Genomic DNA, 23,132 nt, shown 5'->3' on the forward strand with positions numbered 1-23,132 from the left:
CTTGATGTATTGAGCCTACATTATTGTAAGCAGAAAAAACTATCAGGTTCTATATAAAATATTGACGTTTCGGAATTTTGACACACGACTAATCGTTGGTCAAAGTATGAAAAAAAACACTAAATTTTTTCAAACAAAACTTACTTCGAGCACCTTTTCAACCCCTAAAATGACTATCCGAACGTTTATGCATCCTTGATGTATTGGGCCTACATTATTGTACGCAGAAAAAAATATCAGGTTCTATATAAAATATTAACGTTTCGGAGTCTTGACACACGACTAATCGTTGGTCAAAGTATGAAAAAAACACTAAGTTTTTTCAAAAAAAAAAAAGTTTACCAAATTTTTTTCTTCAGTGCTAGCTATAGCGCAGTAAAATACTGCACTATGCAAAAAAAAAATTCTTTAGCGTTGTAAAATAAAGCGATGTAACTTTTTTTTTGTTGGGGTATTTTGGTTCACTTGATTTTTTATTGAGTCATTTGGGTTCCGGGGGGGACCCCAAAATGAACTATACACGGTGAAACGAGAGAGATAAATCAAACAACCAAGATCCTAGCGAGAATAATAATAGAAAAACAAAAGAAAAATTAAAAAAGAATAAAAGATGTACCGTCAAAAAATCTATATGTGTTCTCAATATTCTTTGATTTCAACTTAAAAAAAAAAGGACCCATTTATTTGTTCACCATAAAAAATAAAAAAATAAAAAGAGGAGGAAAAGCAATTAATAAGAAGAAGAAAAAGAAGGGAATGGTGAAGTGGTGCAAGGAAAGAGAGAAAGAAGTCGACAAAATGTTTTCATTCACGCACAAATTTTGTGCGTGAAAGGCCAACTTTATTTTTCGGTTGGTCCTTTCACGCACTAAATTAGTGCGTGAATCCTATTTATGTTATTTTTTTTTTTTGTATTAGTTTGGTTCAACTTTTTTTTTTTTTTGTCCTACAAAAGTCGCGGACTCGTTTATTTGGGGTTAAAGTGCTCGGATACTTTATTTTGTCGCCACCTTATAACATGTGTCTGCTTTTTAAATATTTTTGTACGTGTATCCATTTTGAAACAACTTCAAACATATGCTGTCTAAATTATAATCTAAGAAAGTCTACTTCAAAAATTGTGTCTGAAGTTTCATATAGCTAAAGTTGAGTTAATTCCCAAAATGGTCACTCATGTTTTAGGAATTGCCTTCTAAACTCACTTTTGTTTCTTTTAGGACTAAAGTATCACCCAACTATCCCTATTTTCCTTAGAATATACTAAACACCACAAAACTCTCCTTCTCTCCTAAGTGGCATGCCATGTCACATTAAAATTATATTTTTTTTAACAGCAAACTTATTTAACTCATAGAAACCCGTTTAACCCAACCCAACCCATGTCTTATATCCGATTTAGACCAAAATATATCCAAAGAAGCGATGTTATACCTGATTTTATATCGGATGAAACCATGGGAAGAGACAAAGTTTTGATACCTGATTTTATACCCATTATTTTACGGTAGCTGGGGGATTTTGGACAGCGAACAGAAGTTTCCGCAACTTCTCTAAAAATTCTTGCAAACTTCAACAACCAAACTAGCTAGCTCAAAATCAACAAATTATAGTTAATATTTGTCCAACTTCCAGGAAAAAAAAATTGTTAGGACAACTCGTAGCATACAAAAATCTTAGAGTTAAACATCTAATATTGAATAAAAATAAAAATAAAAAAATTTGTACACCATGTTTCAACATTCCAAAATATGAATGCATAATATTTTAATAATCGGGTCTAATAGCAGTTGTAATCGTTCAAAGACTATTGAACTTTGTGTTCAGTCATTACAATTTACAGGTGCAAATTAAATAATTTTATCTACTAACGTTTGAACTCTCACTTACCTTCATTTGATGTTGATTTCAAAGTTTAGCGCTTTTTCTTTATATATTTTTTATATCTAATACTTATGTGTTTTACACCAAAATATATTATGCTAAATATATCTACGATTCATTGGTTCATAACATTAGGTCCATGAACTCGCACTTTTAGACCAGAAAATGGGTAAACGTACTTTTACTCAAATTTGTACAGAAAGTTTAGGCTTTTTGTTTATGCTTTATCGTTATTTATAGGTATTAATATTTCAGAAAAGTATTTTGTCTTTTTATCGGGTATAAAATCATCTCTTTGAATGTTTTTTAATTGGGTCTAAATTGGTGACATGAGTTGGGTTGGGTTTCTATGAGTTAAATAAGTTTATTGTTAAAAAATTGGAATTTTAATGTGACATGGCATGACACTTAGGAGAGAAGGAGGATTTTGTGGTGTTTGGTATATTCTGAGTAAAATAGGGATTGTTGAGTGATACTTTAGTCCTAAAAGAAACAAAAGTGATTTTAGGAGGCAATTCCTAAAACATGAGTGACCATTTAGGGAATTCACTTGCTAAAGTTCAGTCATTTTTGTTACAATTTAGGCATTTTTTCTTGAACTTCAAAGGCATAGACAAAGTTCAGTCATATTGCCTAACTTCGGCCATATGTGGATGAACCTAGAAATGGCTGAACACGGGCAAAAAATGACTAAGTCCAATCATTTTTTTTCCTGAACTTTAGGCAAAATGACTGGACTTCAGTCATCTATAACTTGAGATATTGTGTCTGAAGTTTGATTTTGTCAAAGCTAACTTTAGACACCGCATACCTGGAGTGCCTATATGTGCAAAAAAAAAAAAAAGCAAGTACAGGTTAAGTGTCGATGTCAAAACAAATTGCCCCGTAAAGTTTTTACATTAATTTGGTTATAATCTAAGTTAATTCATTATAAAAAAAACACTCTAATCGGAACCCACTAAAACTTGAAAGGGTTGAGCAGGTTATTTGGATTTGGCTAATTTTGCAACCCCTAACTGTTAATGAATTTAATACAAATCTAGAGGAATAATAAAGTTAGGGCCGTTTAGACATGATTTCAGATCATACTTTGAAATCATGTTGATTTGAAGTTGAAATTTTGTTTGGACATGCATTTGAATTTCTTATGTTGTATTTTCTCTCATAAACATGAAAACCCTTATACTGTGAAAAGTGAAAATTATCAAAACTTCTCAACTCTTATATAATCTTACCAAATGAGCAAACCATAATTCATAAAAAAGATATGAGAATATCGTAAGGTGCCATATTAATAAATCATATATCTCTGTGTTCCTTTTATAAATAAATGTTTGCAATTACATACTTGTCACACCCCAAACCGAGGGGCATGACGGGCACCTGGCTTCACCAGCTAAGCACCACCTGGCGTACATTCAACATACCTTACTGTATAACAATACGAAAAGTCATATAACATATATATATATATATATATATATATATATATATATATATATATATATATATATATATATATATATATATATATATACACGCAAGCCGACAGGGCTGCCACTAAGTCTACCAAGATCACATGGCCGGCAAGTCCGCTACAACCACATCAGTACCAAACCTAAGGCCGACGAGGCCACACATAACATCTATATATATGACACATGTCCAAGAGCCTTTAAGAGTGCATACATAACGTATCGGTCGGGACAGGGCCCCGCCATACCCAAAAGCCATATATAATGCATGTATATAGTGATATACCCAAAGACAAGCAAGCTCGGATCAAGTGAAACTTGCATTGCTAAGGTGTAAGAGGTGTAACACCCTACATCTTGGAACTAAGTTTAGACTCGTAGCATTAGAGTTTTAGCGAAAAAGCGAAGGTTTGAACGTTTTGCGAAAATGGTTGATACGCCCGAAACAATAACTCCTTGATCGGTTTGAAATTTGGGAAAGTACCCTTAATGAAAGTATAGAAATACCTTTCTAACGATATAGGACCAAGCCAATCGAGATCGGATCAAGGAGATATGATCATCTCAATATGGCTAATAGTAAAGCACTTGAAATCCTATAGAATCGGCTAAGTTTCGATACGTCTGACTTCCAGTCAAATTTCGTGCAAATCCGTTGGGAATTTGAGGAACCTTCCTCAATGAAAGTTGTAGATCTTTGAAATAGCTTTCCAACGGTAGGTCGCCCAGCCCAAACGGAGTTACGTACAAGAAGTTATGCCCATTTTACCGAACACTGTACAAAATCGACACCCGTCGCTTCTCGGGGCGCGTGAGGGCGCGCGAGAGCGCGCGATGGCCCCGCTTCGCGGAGATCGCGAAACTCTGAGTTTTTAGCTTCAGAATGTTGCGCGATGCAACCGCATCGGGAACCATCGAAACAGGTCAGTTTCGGGTCAAAAGGTCGGGTTTACGCGTTTTAAGTTATATTTAAGGTTTGGGGTTTATTTCCCCGACACCCATTCACGAAAGATTACCCTAAAGTCAAGAAGAACAAGTCCCAAGCCTCACCCTACAAGGTAAGTTTTATCATGATTTTAGGTTGAATTCAAGTCCCTAATCTTTTCTAACTTGAGTAAACCCATCTCGAGGTTCAAGAATTCAAGATTTTTAGAAATCCTCTTCAAAGCTCAAGTCTTTAATTCAATTTTGGAGCGATTAAGGTATGTAGAACTTCCATCCACATATCTCTATTCTTCCCCATACATGATATTCATGAAGTACAAACCCTAGTTAAACCCAATATTGGTAGCCCATAGTTATGTATTGATGTACATGAATTTGGTATCTATATTCGTCATTGTATTCCTAATCTTCCATTACGGTTATTAGGAACCCTAGCTTAATCCATGAATCATGAATTCTTCCTCATGTATTCTCATTTTGTTTATATGAAATTTTATGATTTTATGTAGCAAGTTACAAGCAAGTTTTCAAGTCAATTATATATATAAATTATGAACTATTGTTATTACTCGTGAATCAAGAACATGTTTGCAAGACTACAACAAGTTATTTTATGAAACCACATTACAAGATATTTCATGAAACCATGTTACAAGTTATTTCACGAAAATCATGGGCTTCTTAGCCAACTACATCATGTTCATGTTTTTGGGATTGCTTAGTTAACCGAGAAGGCTCGGATAGCACTCAAACTACGTTGCCACTTAGAGGATAAGGGGTTGTCGTAGCAACACCTTCATTATACGGTTGATCCTTACATGCTATTATTACTTAAATCTCATATCCCCCGAAAGGTGTGAGGTTCTCACGGTAGGCGCAAGTACCGAGATCATGTTGTCGGTTACACTATAGCATTCCCCACGTTACAAGAAGTTTTATATACATGTATTTTCATTGAATTACTGTTTTCAGGCTTTACTCACGTTTCATGCTCATGTTACGTTTCATGCTCATGTTCAAGTTACATTCAGTTTCAGTTCATGTTCTATACCTATGTTGTGCCATGTTCTTCATTTTCGGAGGGTTTTACATACTAGTACTATTCACCGGTACTAACGTCCCTTTTGCCTTCCCGGTAATTTTCGAGCATACACACAACGTAGTAGGATCACTTCCTCGGCTCATTGATGAGCCCGCCCAACGATCTATATTAGTATGGAGGTTTATGGTAGTCCGTGGCCATGTCCTGGTAGTTAGTATTCGGACATGTTTAATTTCATAATAATCGATGTTTTCATGTTTTGAGACTATTACGTTTTCATGAATTTTTATGCTAGAGATAATTTCAAGACTTTATTCCGTAATTTTCATGATTTATTTAAATAGCATCATATAGATATATATGCCCGTATACAAGCAAGCCATGAGGTTCGCTCGGACACGTAAGAAATACGCCCCGCCATGGTTCGGGGCATGACAAGGTCCTCCTATCTGCCTGTCAGGACTTGCAGTACGAAATGCAGCGTCCCGTGAAATAGGACGTGAGTACGGATAAAAGTGCTGAGTATGTAAGGTAGGAGTACAACAACTAAACAAGGAAATATAGTAGAAGAAGAACCATATGCAATGCATGCTGTAGTTTAAAATCATGAATATACATATATATACACAAGTAAAAATAACATTATCATCATAACGTACCCGGCCTTAACAGGACTCGGTGTGAAACGCACCCGGCCATAATAGGACTCGGTGTGAAACGTACCCGGCCATAATAGGACTCGGTGTGAAACGTACCCGGCCATAATAGGACTCGGTGTGAAATGTACCCGGCCATAATAGGACTCGGTGTGAAACGTACCCGGCCATAATAGGACTCGGTGTGAAACGTACCCGGCCATAATAGGACTCGGTGTGAAACGTACCCGGCCATAATAGGACTCGGTGTGAAACGTACCCGGCCTGTCACAACCCAATTTGACATAAGTCGTGCGGGCACTTACCTTCCCCACCTCGGTAAGCGAACCCTCAACCCAACGATAAATAAAGACATAAATAAATAATCGATCCAGTGGAAGAGAATAATTACGTAAGTCTCACAATATTATATATAATAGAAATAGTGCGGAATAAGAAATACCCCCAGAGTTTAGTCTAAGTGACACAAGAGCTTCTAATGAAAAGATACAAGTCTGGAATAATATTACATAAATCCTTCTATGTCTCAGAATAGCAAAAATAAGACATAAAATAGGAAGAGTCTTCAAGGGCAACGAACGTCCGTGCTCACCACGGAAACTCGCAACAATGTCGAAGATGACAATCGACCACAAGAGAGAAGTAGACCCTTACCCGATGCTCGCATTCATAAAGGAATGCGGCAAGTGCGAGTCGGTACAATACAACGATACAGGCATCGTGGTAGACTAAGCATAGGCCGACACAATTTAGATAATAAAGCAAGATAGACAGATAAACCAACAAGTATAAATCAAACATAATCGAAGCCAAGTATGCGTCATCGCATAAGTAGAGCATCTAATCCCAAATGTGCTAAGTCTCAATATATCAAGTCTGAATCCAACATCACAAGTACAACACCAAAACATCTCAGTGTAAGCCATGATGCAATGCAATGCAATAATGTATGGATGCAATGCAATGACATGCAAATGTTGTGTACACATGTGCTCCGGACGGAAATATCGATATCTCGGTAGCACAACCCAGTGTGACTCGCGAAGTCTAAGTGCCACCCGTCCCGGATCTTTTCCCAATAGACAGACGGGACCCCGAATCTTTTCCCACGGAAGGTTCTCACCGGCACCACTCTGGTGGACCCACGGAGTCCATGCACTCTTTCAATTCACGATTCTGGAACTAACATTGGATATCGAACTCTCACATCACTCTAATTAAAAATCGAGCCAAGCTCATCACAATGTTTCATCAAATATCATCAGTATCTCAACAGTATATCATGAAGAATGAGAGTGAGTGCAATGCATGTATCAATGTCAATAATCATGCTCAATATCACAAGTACCAACAAGGGGTACGCCAATAATATATCAGTCACAAGTACCAACAGTGGGTGCGCCAACAATATATCAAGTCACAAGTACCAATAGTGGTACGCCATCAATATCGTAATCAAGATGGAACAATAGATTCCAGTATCTACTAACAACACATGGCATCAGGCCAACACAATAGATCAATCAAATTACAACACAATGGGGTGGCTAGCCCTAATCACGCAATAGGGCCCAACCTAAGACAATATCCAACCCAACTTCATACCCGAAGGTTTACATGCTTTCTCCGACAATATAATCTAAATATATGCTTCGCTATACGAAGTCTCACCAAGGGTAAGTCATAACCTACCTGGATGGCCGAACAACAAACACTAACAAATCACTCTTTCGCCTTCCCCTTCCGCTGAGCCTCAAGATCAATAAGATCTAGGGATAATTGAAATCTAGATTAGAAATCATGAAGAATGATATTAATATTGCTATCTTTCAATTCAGGTCAAATCCAACCCTAGAATTTGGGGAAACGGGGCCCACAAGGTCAAAACGGGAAATTCGGGAGAAAAACATCAAATTAAGCACTAGGTGATCATAACCCAATCACTAATTGCTAATTTAACTCAAGGATTGACCTAATTTTGAATTTGGAGAAAAACTCCCAATTTTGGGTATAAACCCTAACTCTTTGATTCAATAATTCAACTTTAATAGTGGAATATAAATGATTAACAACCTTAGATTCATCAAAATCTAGCATAAACCCCATCAATTTCATCATTAATAAGCCTAGATAGAATGCTCATCAAAACCCACTTTCATCTTCTATTACCAAGGGGTTATTAAGAGAAGGGGTAATATATGATGATTAGGATTAATGAAATAGTAAAAGGATTAGGGAAACTTACCACCAAGAATCTTCACTAAAAGTCTCCAAGAACAGATCCCAAGAGTTATATTTTCGTAATGGTAATAAATGAGGGACTAAAGGCTTTTAACACTTCATTAATAATACTCATTGCCCGTCACCCGCTTTGGCAACGCTGGGACCGCCCCAGCGGAGCCGCTCCAGCGGTCCAGCCTAATTGGCTTGGACCGCTCCAGCGGTACCGCTACCGCTGGTGCCGCCAAAGCGGGCACCAGACACCAAAAAATCCACCCAAGTTCACAATTCAATCCGATTTTCTGACTAATTCCCGAGGCCATCTGCTCACATAGACACACATAAAAACACACTATGAACGCGCTCGTGGCCTCGAAATTCCCAACAGAGGTCTCGTTAACCGAGTCAACCCCTGATACCTTAATTCCAAGTTCCAAAATACATCCGAGTGCATTAGGAACCGAACCAGATATACACACAAGTTCTAAACGACCATTCGGACCTCTCAGAATCGACGAATTTTTGAAAAAGGTTCGTTTATCTAAAAGTCAACTTTGGGTCAACTCTTTTTCACTTTAAGCCCATATTTCACAAAATTTTGCCGGAATCCAATATAGACACCTCGAGAAGCGTGTCAACGGTCCCCTCTGATCAAAAGTGAGCTAATCAATGCTCGAAAAAGAGCGAAAATGCCGAAAAGACTATAATGACCAAACGGGTCTTTACATCAGATACCAATTGAACCGTTACTCATCCTCGAGCGAAGAAGAGGATGGAAGCGAGGAAAATACTTGAATCAGTAAATAACTGGGGATATCGGCTACGCATGTCGGACTCGGTCTCCCAAGTATCCTCCTCAACAGGACGGCGCTACCATTGCACCTTCACAGAAACAATCTCTTTCGACCTCAACTTCCGAACCTGCCTATCTAAGATCGCGATAGGCTCCTCCTCATAAGTCAAATTCTTATCAAGTAATACAGAATCCCATCGAACAATGTAAGTACCGTCGGCATGGTACTTCTTCAACATCAAAATATGAAATACCGGATGAACTCCAGCCAAGCCTGGCGGCAATGCCAACTCATAAGCTACATCACCCACATAGGCAACAATCTCAAAGGGACCAATATACCTGGGGCTCAACTTGTCCCTCTCACCAAACTTCATAACACCCTTCATGGGTGAAACCTTCAATAGAACCTGGTCACTAACAGCGAACTCCAAACCTCGGACCTTCCGGTTTGTATACATCTTTTGCCGACTCTGAGCTGCCAAAAGCTTGGCCTCGAATAACTCTCGCTCTGTCAAGGACTCTCTCACGACGTATCCGTACTCCCGAGGTCGAGCCTTGAACCCATCAAACCAGCCAACCGAAGATCTACACTTCCTACCATACAAAGCCACAAAAGGCGCCATGCCAATACTCAAATGATAACTGTTGTTGTACGCAAACTCTACCAATGGCAAGTGTTGATCCCAATGACCACCAAAATCAATAACACACGCTCTCAACATGTCCTTGAGCACCTGGATAGTCCTCCCGGACTAGCCATTGGTCTGGGGATGAAAAGCTATACTGAAATCCAATCGGGTACCCAACTCCTCAGGAAAGCCCTCCAAAATCGGGAAGTGAAGATAGTACCCCGGTCAGATACAACAGAAATAGGGACCCCGTGCAATCTCATAATATCCCGAATGTACAACTTGACTAACTTCTCTGCGGTAGAGGAAACTTGAACTCGAACAAAGTGAGCGAACTTAGTCAACCAATCAACTATCACCCAAATAAAGTCAAACTTGCCCAAGGTCTTTAGAAGACCCACAACAAAATCCATAGTAATCCTCTCTCACTTTCACTCTGGAATGGGTATCCTCTGAAGCACACCATCGGGTCACTGCTGCTCATACTTAACCTGCTGAGAATTACCACATTTAGCCACGAAATCAACTATATCTCTCTTCATCCGACGCCACTAATAGTGTTGTCTCAAATCACGGTACATCTTAGCCGCCCCCGAATGAATGAAATAGCGAGAGCTATGAGCCTCAGACAAGATTAACTGAATCAAATCATCAACACAAGGAACGCACATGCGTCCTCTAATCCTCAAAATGCCCTCAGAATCAATCACGACCTCCTTGGCCTCACCCCTCAAGGATCTATCTTGAATCTTTCTCAACTGAGCATCCTCAAACTAATGAGTCCTGATCTGATCCAATAAGGACGACCTCGGCTCTACACAAGCTAAAATCCCGCACCGGAGTCAAATATCAAGGCGAAGCTGAAACCGTAGTCGAACCTCCATGGCCGATGGATGCTTGGAAACAATCAATCGAGCTAAAATCCACATACTCACTGCCTTGCGACTCAAGGCATCAGCCACCACATTAGCTTGCCCCGGATGATAAAAAATAGAGAGTCATAGTCCTTCAGGATCTCCATCCATCGGCGCTGCTTGGAATTAAGATTTTTCTGGGTAAACACATGCTTAAGACTACGATGATCGGTGAAAACCTCACAATGAACACCGTATAAATAACGCCTCTAAATCATCAAAGCGAAGACCACGGTCAACAACTCCAAATCATGGGTAGGGTAATTTTTCTCATGAATCTTCAACTGACGGGAAGCATAAGCTGTCACCATACCTTCCTGCATCAACACAGCACCCAAACCCATAAGGGAGGTATCACAATAGACAGCGAAGTCCTTACCCTCCATGGGTAATGCTAAGATCGGGGCTGTAGTTAAAAGAAGCTTGAGCTTTTGAAAGCTCTGCTCACAATCATCTGACCACTGGAAGGGAACATCCTTCTGAGTCAATCTGGTCAAAGATAAAGCAATAGCAGCAAAATCCTTCACAAAGCGACGGTAATAGCTGGCCAAACCCACAAAACTACGAATCTCAGTAATAGTAGTGGGCACCGGACCCTCACGGCCTCAATCTTCTGCAGCGGTCAACCATAATCCCATCCTTAGACACAACAAGGCCCAAGAATGCTACAGACTCTAACCAGAACTCACACTTAGAAAACTTAGCAAACAGACTGTTATATCTCGTATTTTGTACATTGGGACAATCCGAGCTAACCATAATAAGTTAAGGACAAGACTATTCCGGGATATGAGGTAGAGACTTTTGACCTTCGATTTTATTTTAAGGCATAAGTTGCTTATGATTTTATTGGTGTCGAATATTAAGCAAAATTTGGGGTTAAAAGTTAATTTTGGAAAGTTGACAATTCATGAAATAAAAGGCCATGTGGCCGTGTGAATTAGTGTGGGTTCCCACCCATGGCTTGGCTAATTTTAATTAATCCAAGCCATGTGTGGGGGCATGGGACACATGGATGAGTTATATAAGTGTATATTAGATGACTTATTAGACATATTCATCATCCTTTCAACACTTAGAAATTTGGAGAACCTTGGAGAAAAACAAGAGGAGCCATTCGGCCATGGTGACCGAAAATTGAGGTCCAAAAATATTGATCAAAAAAATATTTTCTTCTACCAATTCAACCAATTGGAAGGTCCTTGTTAACGTGGAGTAGTTGTTGGAATCAACAAACCATTCGTTTCTACCATTTACAACCCTAGCCAAGTTGTGGAGTTTAGTGGAAAAAGGTAAGGTTAATCTTCTTTTTCATATGTTATGGATGGTTTGTGTATGTAGAAATGAATGAAAATCATGAAAGTTGTGTGTTGGGGTGGTGGCCGAATATGGGTCATTTTGTATGGCAAGGAATGAACTAATTTATTTAGTATTTTGGTCGTTGTTGTTATGGATTCTATGATGAAAGTGAGAGTTTAATGATTCTAGTTGAAGTTGTAATTGTTGTGGGCCGTTTTAGAAGCCAACGTGATTTGAATGTAGTTTTTATATTTATGAGAATGACATTGTTAACGTGTGGATTGTTGGTGTAATTCATGAATTTGGAAGAGAGGAATATGTTGTTGTTGTTGTTCTCGGGTTTGGGGAGGTTTCGGGTAAAGTTGTATATTGGTTGGGTTGTTTTGAATATTGTGCGGATTGTTAGAAGTGTTCTTGAATCTTGTTTGAATGGCTTCGGATTAGTACTTGAACATGTGAGCGTTGATGTTGGCTTGAACGTATGTAGTTGAATTGATTGTTGATGTTGTTATTATGGTTGTTGGTATTGTTGTTGATGAATTGGCCGAGTTGAATTCTCGGGGTTGTTGAATTTATAGGGGAAATGCTGCCCGAATTTCTGTAGATAAAGTGCTAGTTTGGGATTGGATTCCTAAGTGCCTATAACTAATGTTAGTATCTAATGACGTTGTTGTAGATCTTGGGAAGCCCGAGACTTAAGTTTGGCTTAGCTTAGGAAGCGGACGAGGTAAGTAAAGCCTAACCTTTCTTTCTTTTGGCATGTCTTAGTTGTAAGTAGGCTATGATACGAGCCTTGGGGTAACTCCATTCTTAAGATCCGAGCTTGTATACGATTCTTATTCACTTCTTAATGTTGGCTTTCTTAATGTAGTCGAACTATGGTTCTTATGTTTTTATATGATTGGATTTCAAATGTTGCATAAAGAGTTTTTGTTCCTAAAAGATCTTATGTTGAATAAGGCCTCTAACTTTCATAGACGGGCTCGGATCGCTTCGATACGTTCGTAGAGGATTCTATAGCGTATAATGTCTCTAACTTTCACAGGCGGGCTCGGATTGGTTTGATACTTGTCCGTGGTCCCCGAGACTTTCCCTTGTTTAGTTCTAACGACATTAGAAAGGACTTAGCATGATTATCGTCTTAACCCTCGAACGTCGACTACTTACTTATCTCAGAGAGAGTCGAAATGATGATTTTTATACATATGGTTACTCACGACTCGCTCGTGCATCCCGTTGTTATATCTTTCGCCGAGTCCCGGCCGGTTATGTCGTCGTGCGCACTATGATATATTCGGAGTATGATGTGTTATGGTTCGCCGAGCCCCTCGCTAGAGGGTAACACATCATAACACCGTTTATATTCTGGTGTTATGATGTGTTATGGTGTTATGATGTGTTATGGAGATATGCCGGGTTACGGAGATATGAAATCTTCTGGAGTATGATGTGCTATGGCGCCAAATGACGGGGTGGCGACCATGTTCCCTGAGCCCCATACATGATTTGCGTTTTGAAACTATATATTTTGGTATTTTGGATATTGTACTTATTTACTGTACTTCTCGTTCCGGTTATGATCCCTTTTGTATTTCATACTTTGCATACTCGGTACATATTCCGTCGACCTCCTTTCTTCGGGGGCTGCGTTTCATGCCCGCAGGTACAGACGCCCACTTTGGTGATCCGCCAGCTTAGGACACCTATTCTGCTATCTTGGAGTGCTCCTTTGTTCCGGAGCCTATATTTTGGTACAGACTCTTCCGTTGTATATGCATATGTCTATTCAGGGGTACGGCGGGGCCCTGTCCCGTCATATGATTCTGTGATTACTCTTAGAGGTCTGTAGACATATATGTGGGTTGTGCATATTGTTGTTCGGTTGTGTTCGCATGTTTTATGTTTTGGGCGGTCCCATTCGCCGTGGCAGCCTTGTCGGCTTGCGTTTGTATATATTCTGGGACGTTGCGCCTTATGATAGCCTTGCTGGCTTCTGTGATATATATTTGTGTATGCGACAATCTGAGACTACGTATGATCTTTGTATATATATAAGTACTTGTATGCTGATTCTGGTTATTGGGTGTGTACGAGTGCCCAGTTCGGGCACTAGTCGCGGCCTACGGGGTTGGGTCGTGACACAGACTATGCTTCTTTAACAACCCAAGAACAGAACGAAGATGGCTCTCATGCTCCTCTCTACTCTTGGAATAGACCAAGATATCATCAATGAACACTATTACGAAGGAATCAAGGAATGGCCTAAAGATGCCATTCATCAAAGTCATAAATTCAGCCGGGGCATTAGTAAGCCCAAAAGACATCATTAGAAACTCATAGTGGCCATATCTCATCCGAAATGTTATCTTTGGAATATCCTCCACCCTGATCTTCAACTGGTGGTAGCCTGAACGGAAATCAATCTTCGACAACACCGAAGCACCCTGAAGCTGGTCAAATAGATCATCAATACGAGGCATATGGCACTTGTTTCGAATAGTAACCTTGTTCAGCTGGCGATAATCAATGCACATCCTCATGGTCCCATCTTTCTTCTTTACAAATAACACAGGAGCACCCCAAGAGGAGACACTCGGTCTAATGAACCCCTTGCTCAATAAATCATGTAACTGCTCCTTAAGCTCTCTCAACTCAACAGGTGCCATCCGATATGGCGGAATAGAAATAGGGTGAGTGCCCGGATCCAAGTCAATAAAGAAATCAATGTCGCGATCGGGTGGCATACCCGGCAGATCTGACGGGAATACCTCCGCGAACTCGCTTATAATAGATATAGACTCAAGGGGTGGAGATGCAACCGTCGTATTAAGAACATGAGCCAAATAGGCTAAACACCCCTTAATTACTAACTTCTTCGCCCGAAGGAAAGAAATGATCTTCTTCAGAGCGGGACTAGGAGTACCCCTTCACTCGAGCCTATGAATGCTCGGCATGGCTAAGGTGACTGTCTTGACGTAACAGTCCAAGATCGCGTGATAAGGAGAAAGCCAGGACATCCCTAATATAATATCAAAGTCCACCATATCGAGAATCATCAAATCTACCCAAGTATCATCATTGGCGGATTCAGGATTTTCACTCAGGGTGTTCGAAAAAATAATTGAACCTAAATATACACTGTAATATATGTTCAGGGTGTTCAGAAGTTAATATATGTACATAAATATATAAAATTTACCCTAAATATACACTGTAATTTTTTATCCAGGGTGTTCGGGTGAACACCCGGGGCTCTTGGTACATCCGCCCCTGAGTGTCATACCCCATAAAAGTAACCAAACAAGATCCGTAGACTCGATCAACAATCACAGAATCTCCGATCGGAGTAGACACATGAACAGGTATATCTATGCTATCACAAGGCAAATCTCAACTAACGGCATGAAATGCAGATACATACGAATAGGTGGATCCAGGATCAAATAACACAGATGCTGCTCTATGACGGACAGAAATGGTACCTGAAATCATAGCATCTGAGGCCTCTGCCTCGGGCCTACCCGAAAATGAGTAACAATGGGCTCCACCATGCCCAGTCTGAGATCCCCCTCTCGCACTCTGGGAACCACCTAGCTGACTGGGATCCACCTCTAGAGCCATGAGAACCACCGTAGCCTGACTGAGCACCGCCCCTCTGAGAAACACCACCTCGACCACCAGATGATGTCGGAGTCCTCGACGGCTGATAATCCCTCCTGGGTTGGGGACATCTCCTAGCAACATGCCCCATCTCTCCACAAAAATAATAGGTAAAAGGAGACGAAGGCTGATACACTGAAGCTGAAGACCCGCCCTGTCTACTGGTCTGGAAAACGAGCTCTCAGGAACTCTCAGGGGAAGCCTGTAAAGCTGAATGCACAGGACGGCTGGAGTATAACTGATGCAGCCTCAAAAACTTATCGGCACCCCTCCAACTGGAACTACCAAAACTACCAGACTGACACGGTCTCTTGTCACCACTACCAAATGTACGAGCCTTAGAGCCCGTTTGGATTGGCTTATAAGTTGGCTTATAAGCCGTGTTTCGGCTTTTTGAGTGTTTGGTCACAAATTTTAAAGTCATTTTTTGCTTAAAATAAGCTTAAAAAAATAATTGGACCCATTTAACTTAGTTTATCTAAAGCGACTTATAAGGAACTACCAAAAAAAAACCGGACTACCCCAACTTATTTTTTCGCCTATAAGTCACCAAAACGGCTTTTAAGCTATAAGCAAATGTATCCAAACGGGCTCTTAGAGCCCTCAACCATAGAAGCATGCTCGATAATAGATCGGAAGGAAGCCCCATAGACTCCATCGTCGAAGACAAGGAATGCGACGAGCCCACTAGTCCCCCAACAAAACGCCTGATCCTATCGGCCTCAGTAGGGATCAAAGGAGTAGAATAGCGGGCCAGATATAGAAAGTGGGTCACATAGGACTCCAAAGACATGCCCCTCTGCTCAAGATGTAAAAACTCCTCCCTACACGCCTCTCTCAAAGACCGGGGCACATACTTCTCAAGGAAGGCCCGGTAGAACTGAGTCCAAATCAGGGGAGGGGAACCGTCAGGTCTGCAAGCTATGAAATACCTCCACCGCGTCTTTGCGTCACCGTGAAACTGGTAGAACACATAATTAACCTCGTAGGTCTCCACGATCCCCATCCGGTGTAGCAACTCGTGCATATCTAGAATGAACTCATAAGCATCCTCAGAAGAAGTACCAAAAAACCTCGGCGGCTCTAACTTCCTGAATCTCCCAATAAGTTCCTGATCTAGCGTGGCCATAACAGTACCCTCCATGGGCCTAATATCATCATCAGGAGCGGGTATCACATCAATGTGAGGAGCCATAGCTGCAGCGGGGTGTGCTACCCGCGTAGGTCCATGCTCAGGGGTCTGCGCCCCAACTCTGGTCTGCGAAGCCCCGCCGGGATAGTAACACCAGCTGCCGCCTGCTGGGTATCAAGGTGAAGTAAAACTTTGGCCATAGTATCATGCATGACCTGATCAGAAGTAACCTCAGGCTGTGTTCGTGCTGGGGCCACTCCATCCTCTGTAGCCTGTCCTCGATTCGGCTGATACTCAGGCTCGGGAGACGGAGACCTCTTTCGCCGCTATCCTACCGCAGGATCCCTGCCCCCGCCCTCTAAAATAAATTGATTCATCATCTGTAACATCTATCCATCCCGCAATTCCAATCAACCGATTCATTGAGTAACTCTTGGGTAAACTATTAAACTAATAAGAGCGGTATCGTCTTTTCCTCCTCAATATGTTTGATCCCTTTCCAAGCCTTCCTCTTCGTCAATGATTATAGGGCGCTCCTGTCCTTTAGTTCAATACACTACTCTAAGGCTAGTTGCCTATACAACATCTTGACTTTCTAGTAGAGTCCACTTTGGGCTACACGTCTGGTTGTCGCTCGCCCTCGGCTGCCAGCTGTAGCTGCGGGCTCTGGCACCTGATCTCAAGCCATAGTAGCTCGAGTCCTCACCATCTGTGAGAGATTAGATAAGAGTCAGATACCAATTTGATCTTTTTAGATACCAGTTAGAATAAATTAGCATGAAAGAATGAAAGAAACTGAGATTTTCTAGATGTCCTATAGCCCCTTGCAGATAAGTACGGAGCTCATCGTACCGATCCACGAGGCTCTACTAGACACGCTCTTGTATTATAGACAGGGTAACCTAGGACTCTGATACCAACTTGTCACGACCCAATTTGACATAAGTCGTGCGAGCACTTACCTTTCCCACCTCGATAAGCGAACCCTCAACCCAACGATAAATAAAGATTTAAATAAATAATCGATCAGGCGGAAGAGAATAATTACGTAAGTCTCACAATATTATATATAATAGAAATAGTGCCGAATAAGTAATACCCCCAGAGTCTAGTCTAAGTCATACAAGAGCTTCTAACGAAAAGATACAAGTCTGGAATAATATTACATAAATCCGTCTATGTCTCAGAATAGCAAAAATAAGACATAAAATGAGAAGAGTCTTCAAGGCAGTGAACATCCGTGCTAGAAGAGTCTTCAAGGCAGCGAACGTCCGTGCTCACCCTGGAGACTTGCAACAATGCTGAAGATGACAAACAGCCACGAGAGATAGAAGTAGACCCAACCTGATACTCTGTATTCATAAAGGAATGCAGCAAGTACAGGTCAGTATAATACAACGGTATTAGTAGGCATCATCGGCTGACTAAGAATAGCTAACACAATTTAGATAATAAATCAAGATAGACAGATAAATCAACAAGTATAAATCAAACATAATCAAAGCCAAGTATGCGTCATCGCCTAAGTAGAGCATCTAATCCCAAATGTGCCAAGTCTCAATATATCAAGTTTGAATCCAACATCACAAGTACAACACCAAAACATCTCAATGTGAGCCATGATGTAATGCAATACAATAATGTATGGATGCAATGCAATGCCATGCAAATGCCGTGTACACATGTACTCCGGATGAAAATATCGACATCTCGGTAGCACAACCCAGTGTAACTCGCGAAGTCTAAGTGCCACCTGTTGACACCTAATTTTTGACCTCCCATAATTTATTCTAATTGATCAAAGGAACTTCAATATCAAATGGGGTAATATATGTTTTTTTTAGAAAATCAGAATGATTTTATAAACTATGCAGATAATATTTTACCTTTATTGTTTGGTAAAATGATTTCTATAATAAATCATTTGAAAATTATTTCACAGCAATTAATGATGCATTTTACTAATTTCAACCAGAAAATAGTGTAAAATAGCTATTTATTTAATTGTGCAATTATCAAAAATTAATCAGCAAATATTTACCCCATTTTAATTCAAGAAAATTGATTTGATTGAAATAAATAATCATTTTTACCCCCAAAGTTTTATTTCTGCATACTCCATTTATATGAGTAATTCTCAAATTAATTATAATTAATTTAGGCGAATAATTATGGTTATATTTGTGAATTACTTATTATATGATTAATTATGGCTACAATTGAAATAATCAATTAGTTAGTCAAATAGGGCCTTAATTGAAATAACAAATTCATGTTTTAATTCAATTAAGGCCATACTTGTAAATCCAACATTTTGTGAAAATCAGTTGTGTTTTTAAATTAATTGGTTGTTAATTTCAATTAAAATGAATCAATCCCTTTAAATCTTTTTACCTACTCATTAATTTGCATTTTTTGTCCTTTATATATATATATATATGTGTGTGTGTGTGTGTGTGTGTGTGTTCTTTAATACATATTCATATGTATACTACATACATATATATATACACGTCAATAGATATTCATTAATATATTCGTATATAAAATATACGATATATGTGTGTGTGTGTGTTTGTGTGTGTGTGTGAAATCGAGCCTGCCCTTCTTCTTCTTTTTTGGACCGAGTCCAGCCCAACAGGGCCAGACCCGGCCCAGCTATCAAATAAAGAGGGCAACAGCCCTTCCCTTTTATTTCCTTGTCCAAACAAGCCTCGTTCCCCTTCCCCCTTTTTCTTTGGTAACCCTAGCGCCGCCATGGAGGCGGTGGACCCGCGACTGCGTCACTTCGCCATTTGTGGCAAAATTTTAGACGTACCATTGCTTTAATAGGCCTGGTATGGCCGTTTTGAGTAAGGCATTTAATGCTTTACCTCTTTGCTATCAAATATCATCCAAACACGGTATATTTTGTCTTGTTTGTTTTGCTTTTAGTCAATTCAACGGTAAAAACTCTGTGAATCTTTAATTACTTTTGTTCGTTTGTGAATTTGAATCTTAGACTTCTATTGGTTCATGAGGAACTAATAAGATCACAATTTTTGGGGTTAAATCTGAACCTTCATCTGTGTATTTGCTTTCTTAGTCGTTGATATGGTTTGTAATGACATGCTTTTGCTAAAATTCGAAGAGTCCCACATTGTTTTTGGACCTAGGGTTTTTATAATTTAGGGGTTCTATAAATAGAACACCAACTTTGCAAGCAAAAGGAGGAGGACTTTTTTCGGAGATAATGATATATTCACAAAAAAAAAGGACTTGATTCTCTAGTTTTGGCAACATTGCTTTGAAACTGTGATCTTGAGTCCTAAGTTAAAAAAAATTTGAGTCCTTTCTTTGTTTTGTAGTTGGGTTGTGAGGTGAAAAAGGAGGTAAAAACTTTCAATTCCAAATACTTGACTAGGGTTGCGCACCAAAGAGATAATCTTCTTCTATTTATTTTATTTTTTCAGTTATTTACATTTCAGTTGTTTGTATGAGTTAGCATTTGATGTTTATGGTTGTTTAGAATGCTTTAGGTCTTGTAATAATAGTTTGTTGTAGTTTCACCTGGTTTTATAGTTATTTTGCCTGTGTACACCTACTTGTTGACTATGTAGGCCTTAGGAGCTTCTTAATGAGTCATTTGATTAGATTATGAATCACTAATCACTAAATTACGAAGACAATATGTTTTAGTCATTATCTTGAAGTCATCTTGTTAAGCTATGGTTTTTTCTTGGTCTGAGATATGATCTGTGTTGGTCAAAGCTATTTAGTTATGAGTTTATTGAGTCTAAAGTTCTTAACTTGGTAGAGTTTATTTAATTCTAAGCTAGTCATGAATGATAAAGCTCAAGACCTATTTAATCATGTACTATTCACCTTTTGTATCCTGTTAATGAACTGTCTAAGCTTATTAGACACATATGTGCTGGGATTTAGGTTATACTAATTAGCTAATATGCCCTTTGATTAGGAAATGATGACTTGTGTTATAATTTGCTTCTTCTTTTTTTTTATAGAATAATTTTGTTTGGATAAGAGTCAACCATGAAAATTATAGCATTTAAGTAAGTCTACACATCACTACTGTTAAATGAAACAACATGCCTTGACTAGTCTGTTAAACACCTTAGCTTGTGGATTCTATTGGCTTCAAATGTAACTAAGTATGGCATTGTTTGTGGTGTTGAGCCTGGATTATTTTTATTTCATAAGCTTAAGAATTGCATACAATTTGAGTCTAAAAAGCAAAAAGGTTTGGTACTGTCACATGATACTAAGTGAGGGTGAGGTTATTACCTAAGTAATTAAAAAAGGGTAGTGGATAGGCTTAAACATCTAATGGATTCAAAGTTGTTGGTCATACCATGTTTAAAGTTCATCACCTTATTTGGGTGTTTTATGAGTCTCAGTTAATAAGTTTGGAGTATTTTATCATGTTTAAGAATTGGTCTTGCCTGATGTTTGATTCAACTCGGCTCCTGAATAGCTGCTATGTTTTTTTTCCTTGTCTGAGTCCAGTTCTGTGCTCTTTGTCTGATTCATTCAACATTTTAAAAATAAATGAATATGTAAGGCTTTTCAGATTAAGTCCTATTTTTTTTTTTTAAAAAAAAAGGGTTTGAAGACTAATGAAGAACTTTGTTTAAAACAAAAATCTTCTTATTCTTCCTTTTTGAACACTGTTTTAAGGGTGAATTATTTGGTATTAGCTTGTCTGGTCCTCTTCTCCTTTTCTTCCTTGTTCTTGGCCTTTTATTTAGTTGTATTCTTTTTTTTTTCCTCTTAACAAGAGTTTTAAAAGGGGGTCTTGGATGGAAGTTGATCTATCTAGATTTTCAAAATATGCTTTAGATTCTGGTTTGTTTCTTTGTGCTGAGAATTTGTGTTTTGGCATAGGTGTTTGCTAGTACTTTACAAAGGATAAGTAGATGGATATATGTGTAGTCCACTGGAGTATATTAAGGCTTACTAAGTAAATATAACAGTCCTAATTTCTCATGTTGACAAAATGGAAGATTGATTTTAAAAGAACTTGGCCTTTGTTGAAAAAATGAACAAAATGTTGGGAATTACTACTTGCTTGATGATCTGTGATGACTGTTAATTGCTTCCCTTTGGATATTAATCATTTATTACTTAAATTTCACTAGTATGTTTTATGGTGCTTGTTTGGAGAATGTCTCTTTGAATTAGCTAAGTGCTGATACTATTGGAGATATTGAATCTGTATTCATAACTATGGTTCATCTCCTGCTTTTGACTTGACTGAGTAATAGAAATATTTTAGGTTCTGTTTGAATTTGATAGGATATAGATAATAAATAATGTAGCTAAATCTGATAAAATACTTGCCTAGGCATATGAATTAGGAAGCTGTTTTCGTTGATCCCCTTTACACACTTCATTTTCTAAAGTACTGTGAGCCTAACACATAAGTGGAGAGGCAAAACAGCACTTGGGGATGAAGCTCAAACCCTCCCTAATGTCTACCATGCCTGGGGTTCCTAGAAACCCCTTGGATCTTGTGCGGCATTAGGAAACAAAAGGGGCAAGAGCTTTCCCTTTTGAGTTGTTTTTATCTCTCCATAGGTGTGTAAATCATGATATGTTGGCTGGTGATGGTGTAGTATCATTAGTCTTATTTTGTCCATTTACTTTTGCTTAAGAGACTTACCTTATAAACTTGCCTGTTTGCTCTTTGGTTCTGGGCTTTAATCCTGTTACTGATTGGTTCACATGAGTTTAAAATGAGGCTTTAATAATTTTTCCCTCATCTCTTCCTAATGCATTATTTTTCTTCCATGAATATTGGGTAATATGCCAAAGTATACAAAGGACATTCACTCTATATCCTCACAATTATAAGGTTGAATGTATTCATGTATATTTAAATTATATCATTTGTATAAAAAAAAAATTGATATTGGTTGTTGCAATCATTTTTTTATTTTGGGCTTGTTCTTTCTCTACCTGCTGCTGGGCCTTTTTCTTACGTGTTGAATGTAATATGTGCTTGGCTCAATATGTCTTGACTTTGCTGAAGGGGCCTATCCAGGCTTCTAGTTTCTTTGTTCATCTGAGTTGGGCCTGGATTAATTTTTCTTCTCAAATTATTCCCGTCTTCCTAGTTATATACATTTGTCTGTTTTTTTTACTTTCAACATATTTGAGCACGAGCTGTCTATACACTAATTCTAAAATATTTAGACATTTACTAATCTTTATCCCTTTTGTGCTATGTGATCCAACCTGGGCCATTTGGGCCACCTTTGCATTGAACCTGTTGGGCCAGAGGCCCAACCACTCTTTTTGATCGAGTCCGCTGAAGAATTAGAAAGGGAAGCCAACCACTCTTATTGTCTTCTCTTGATTCAATAGCGTGAAAAGTTTTGACTTGGGTATTTCTTCTGTTGTTACCTTATCGTGCAATTTGGTTATTGCTTATTTCTTCCCAACAAAGTGGTATCAAAGCTTGTGGTTATATTCAGTTGTATT

General features: G+C 39.0%; 1 protein-coding gene across 1 annotated transcript in view; it reads right to left on the reverse strand.

The window, feature by feature from the left end:
* Positions 1 to 16,712, reverse strand: part of LOC132057962 (wall-associated receptor kinase 3-like) — a 30,638-nt gene extending 13,926 nt beyond the window's left edge. The window contains exons 1-2 of the mRNA XM_059450537.1: positions 16,500 to 16,712; positions 15,394 to 15,683 (exon numbers count right to left, since the gene is read on the reverse strand). Of these exons, the coding sequence (XP_059306520.1) occupies positions 15,394 to 15,683; positions 16,500 to 16,712 (503 nt within the window). The remainder of the gene's footprint in view (positions 1 to 15,393; positions 15,684 to 16,499) is intronic.
* Positions 16,713 to 23,132: the final 6,420 nt, after the last annotated feature.

The sequence above is a fragment of the Lycium ferocissimum genome, chromosome 5, assembly GCF_029784015.1.
Source record: "Lycium ferocissimum isolate CSIRO_LF1 chromosome 5, AGI_CSIRO_Lferr_CH_V1, whole genome shotgun sequence".
In the NCBI taxonomy this organism is placed as follows: Eukaryota; Viridiplantae; Streptophyta; class Magnoliopsida; order Solanales; family Solanaceae; genus Lycium; species Lycium ferocissimum.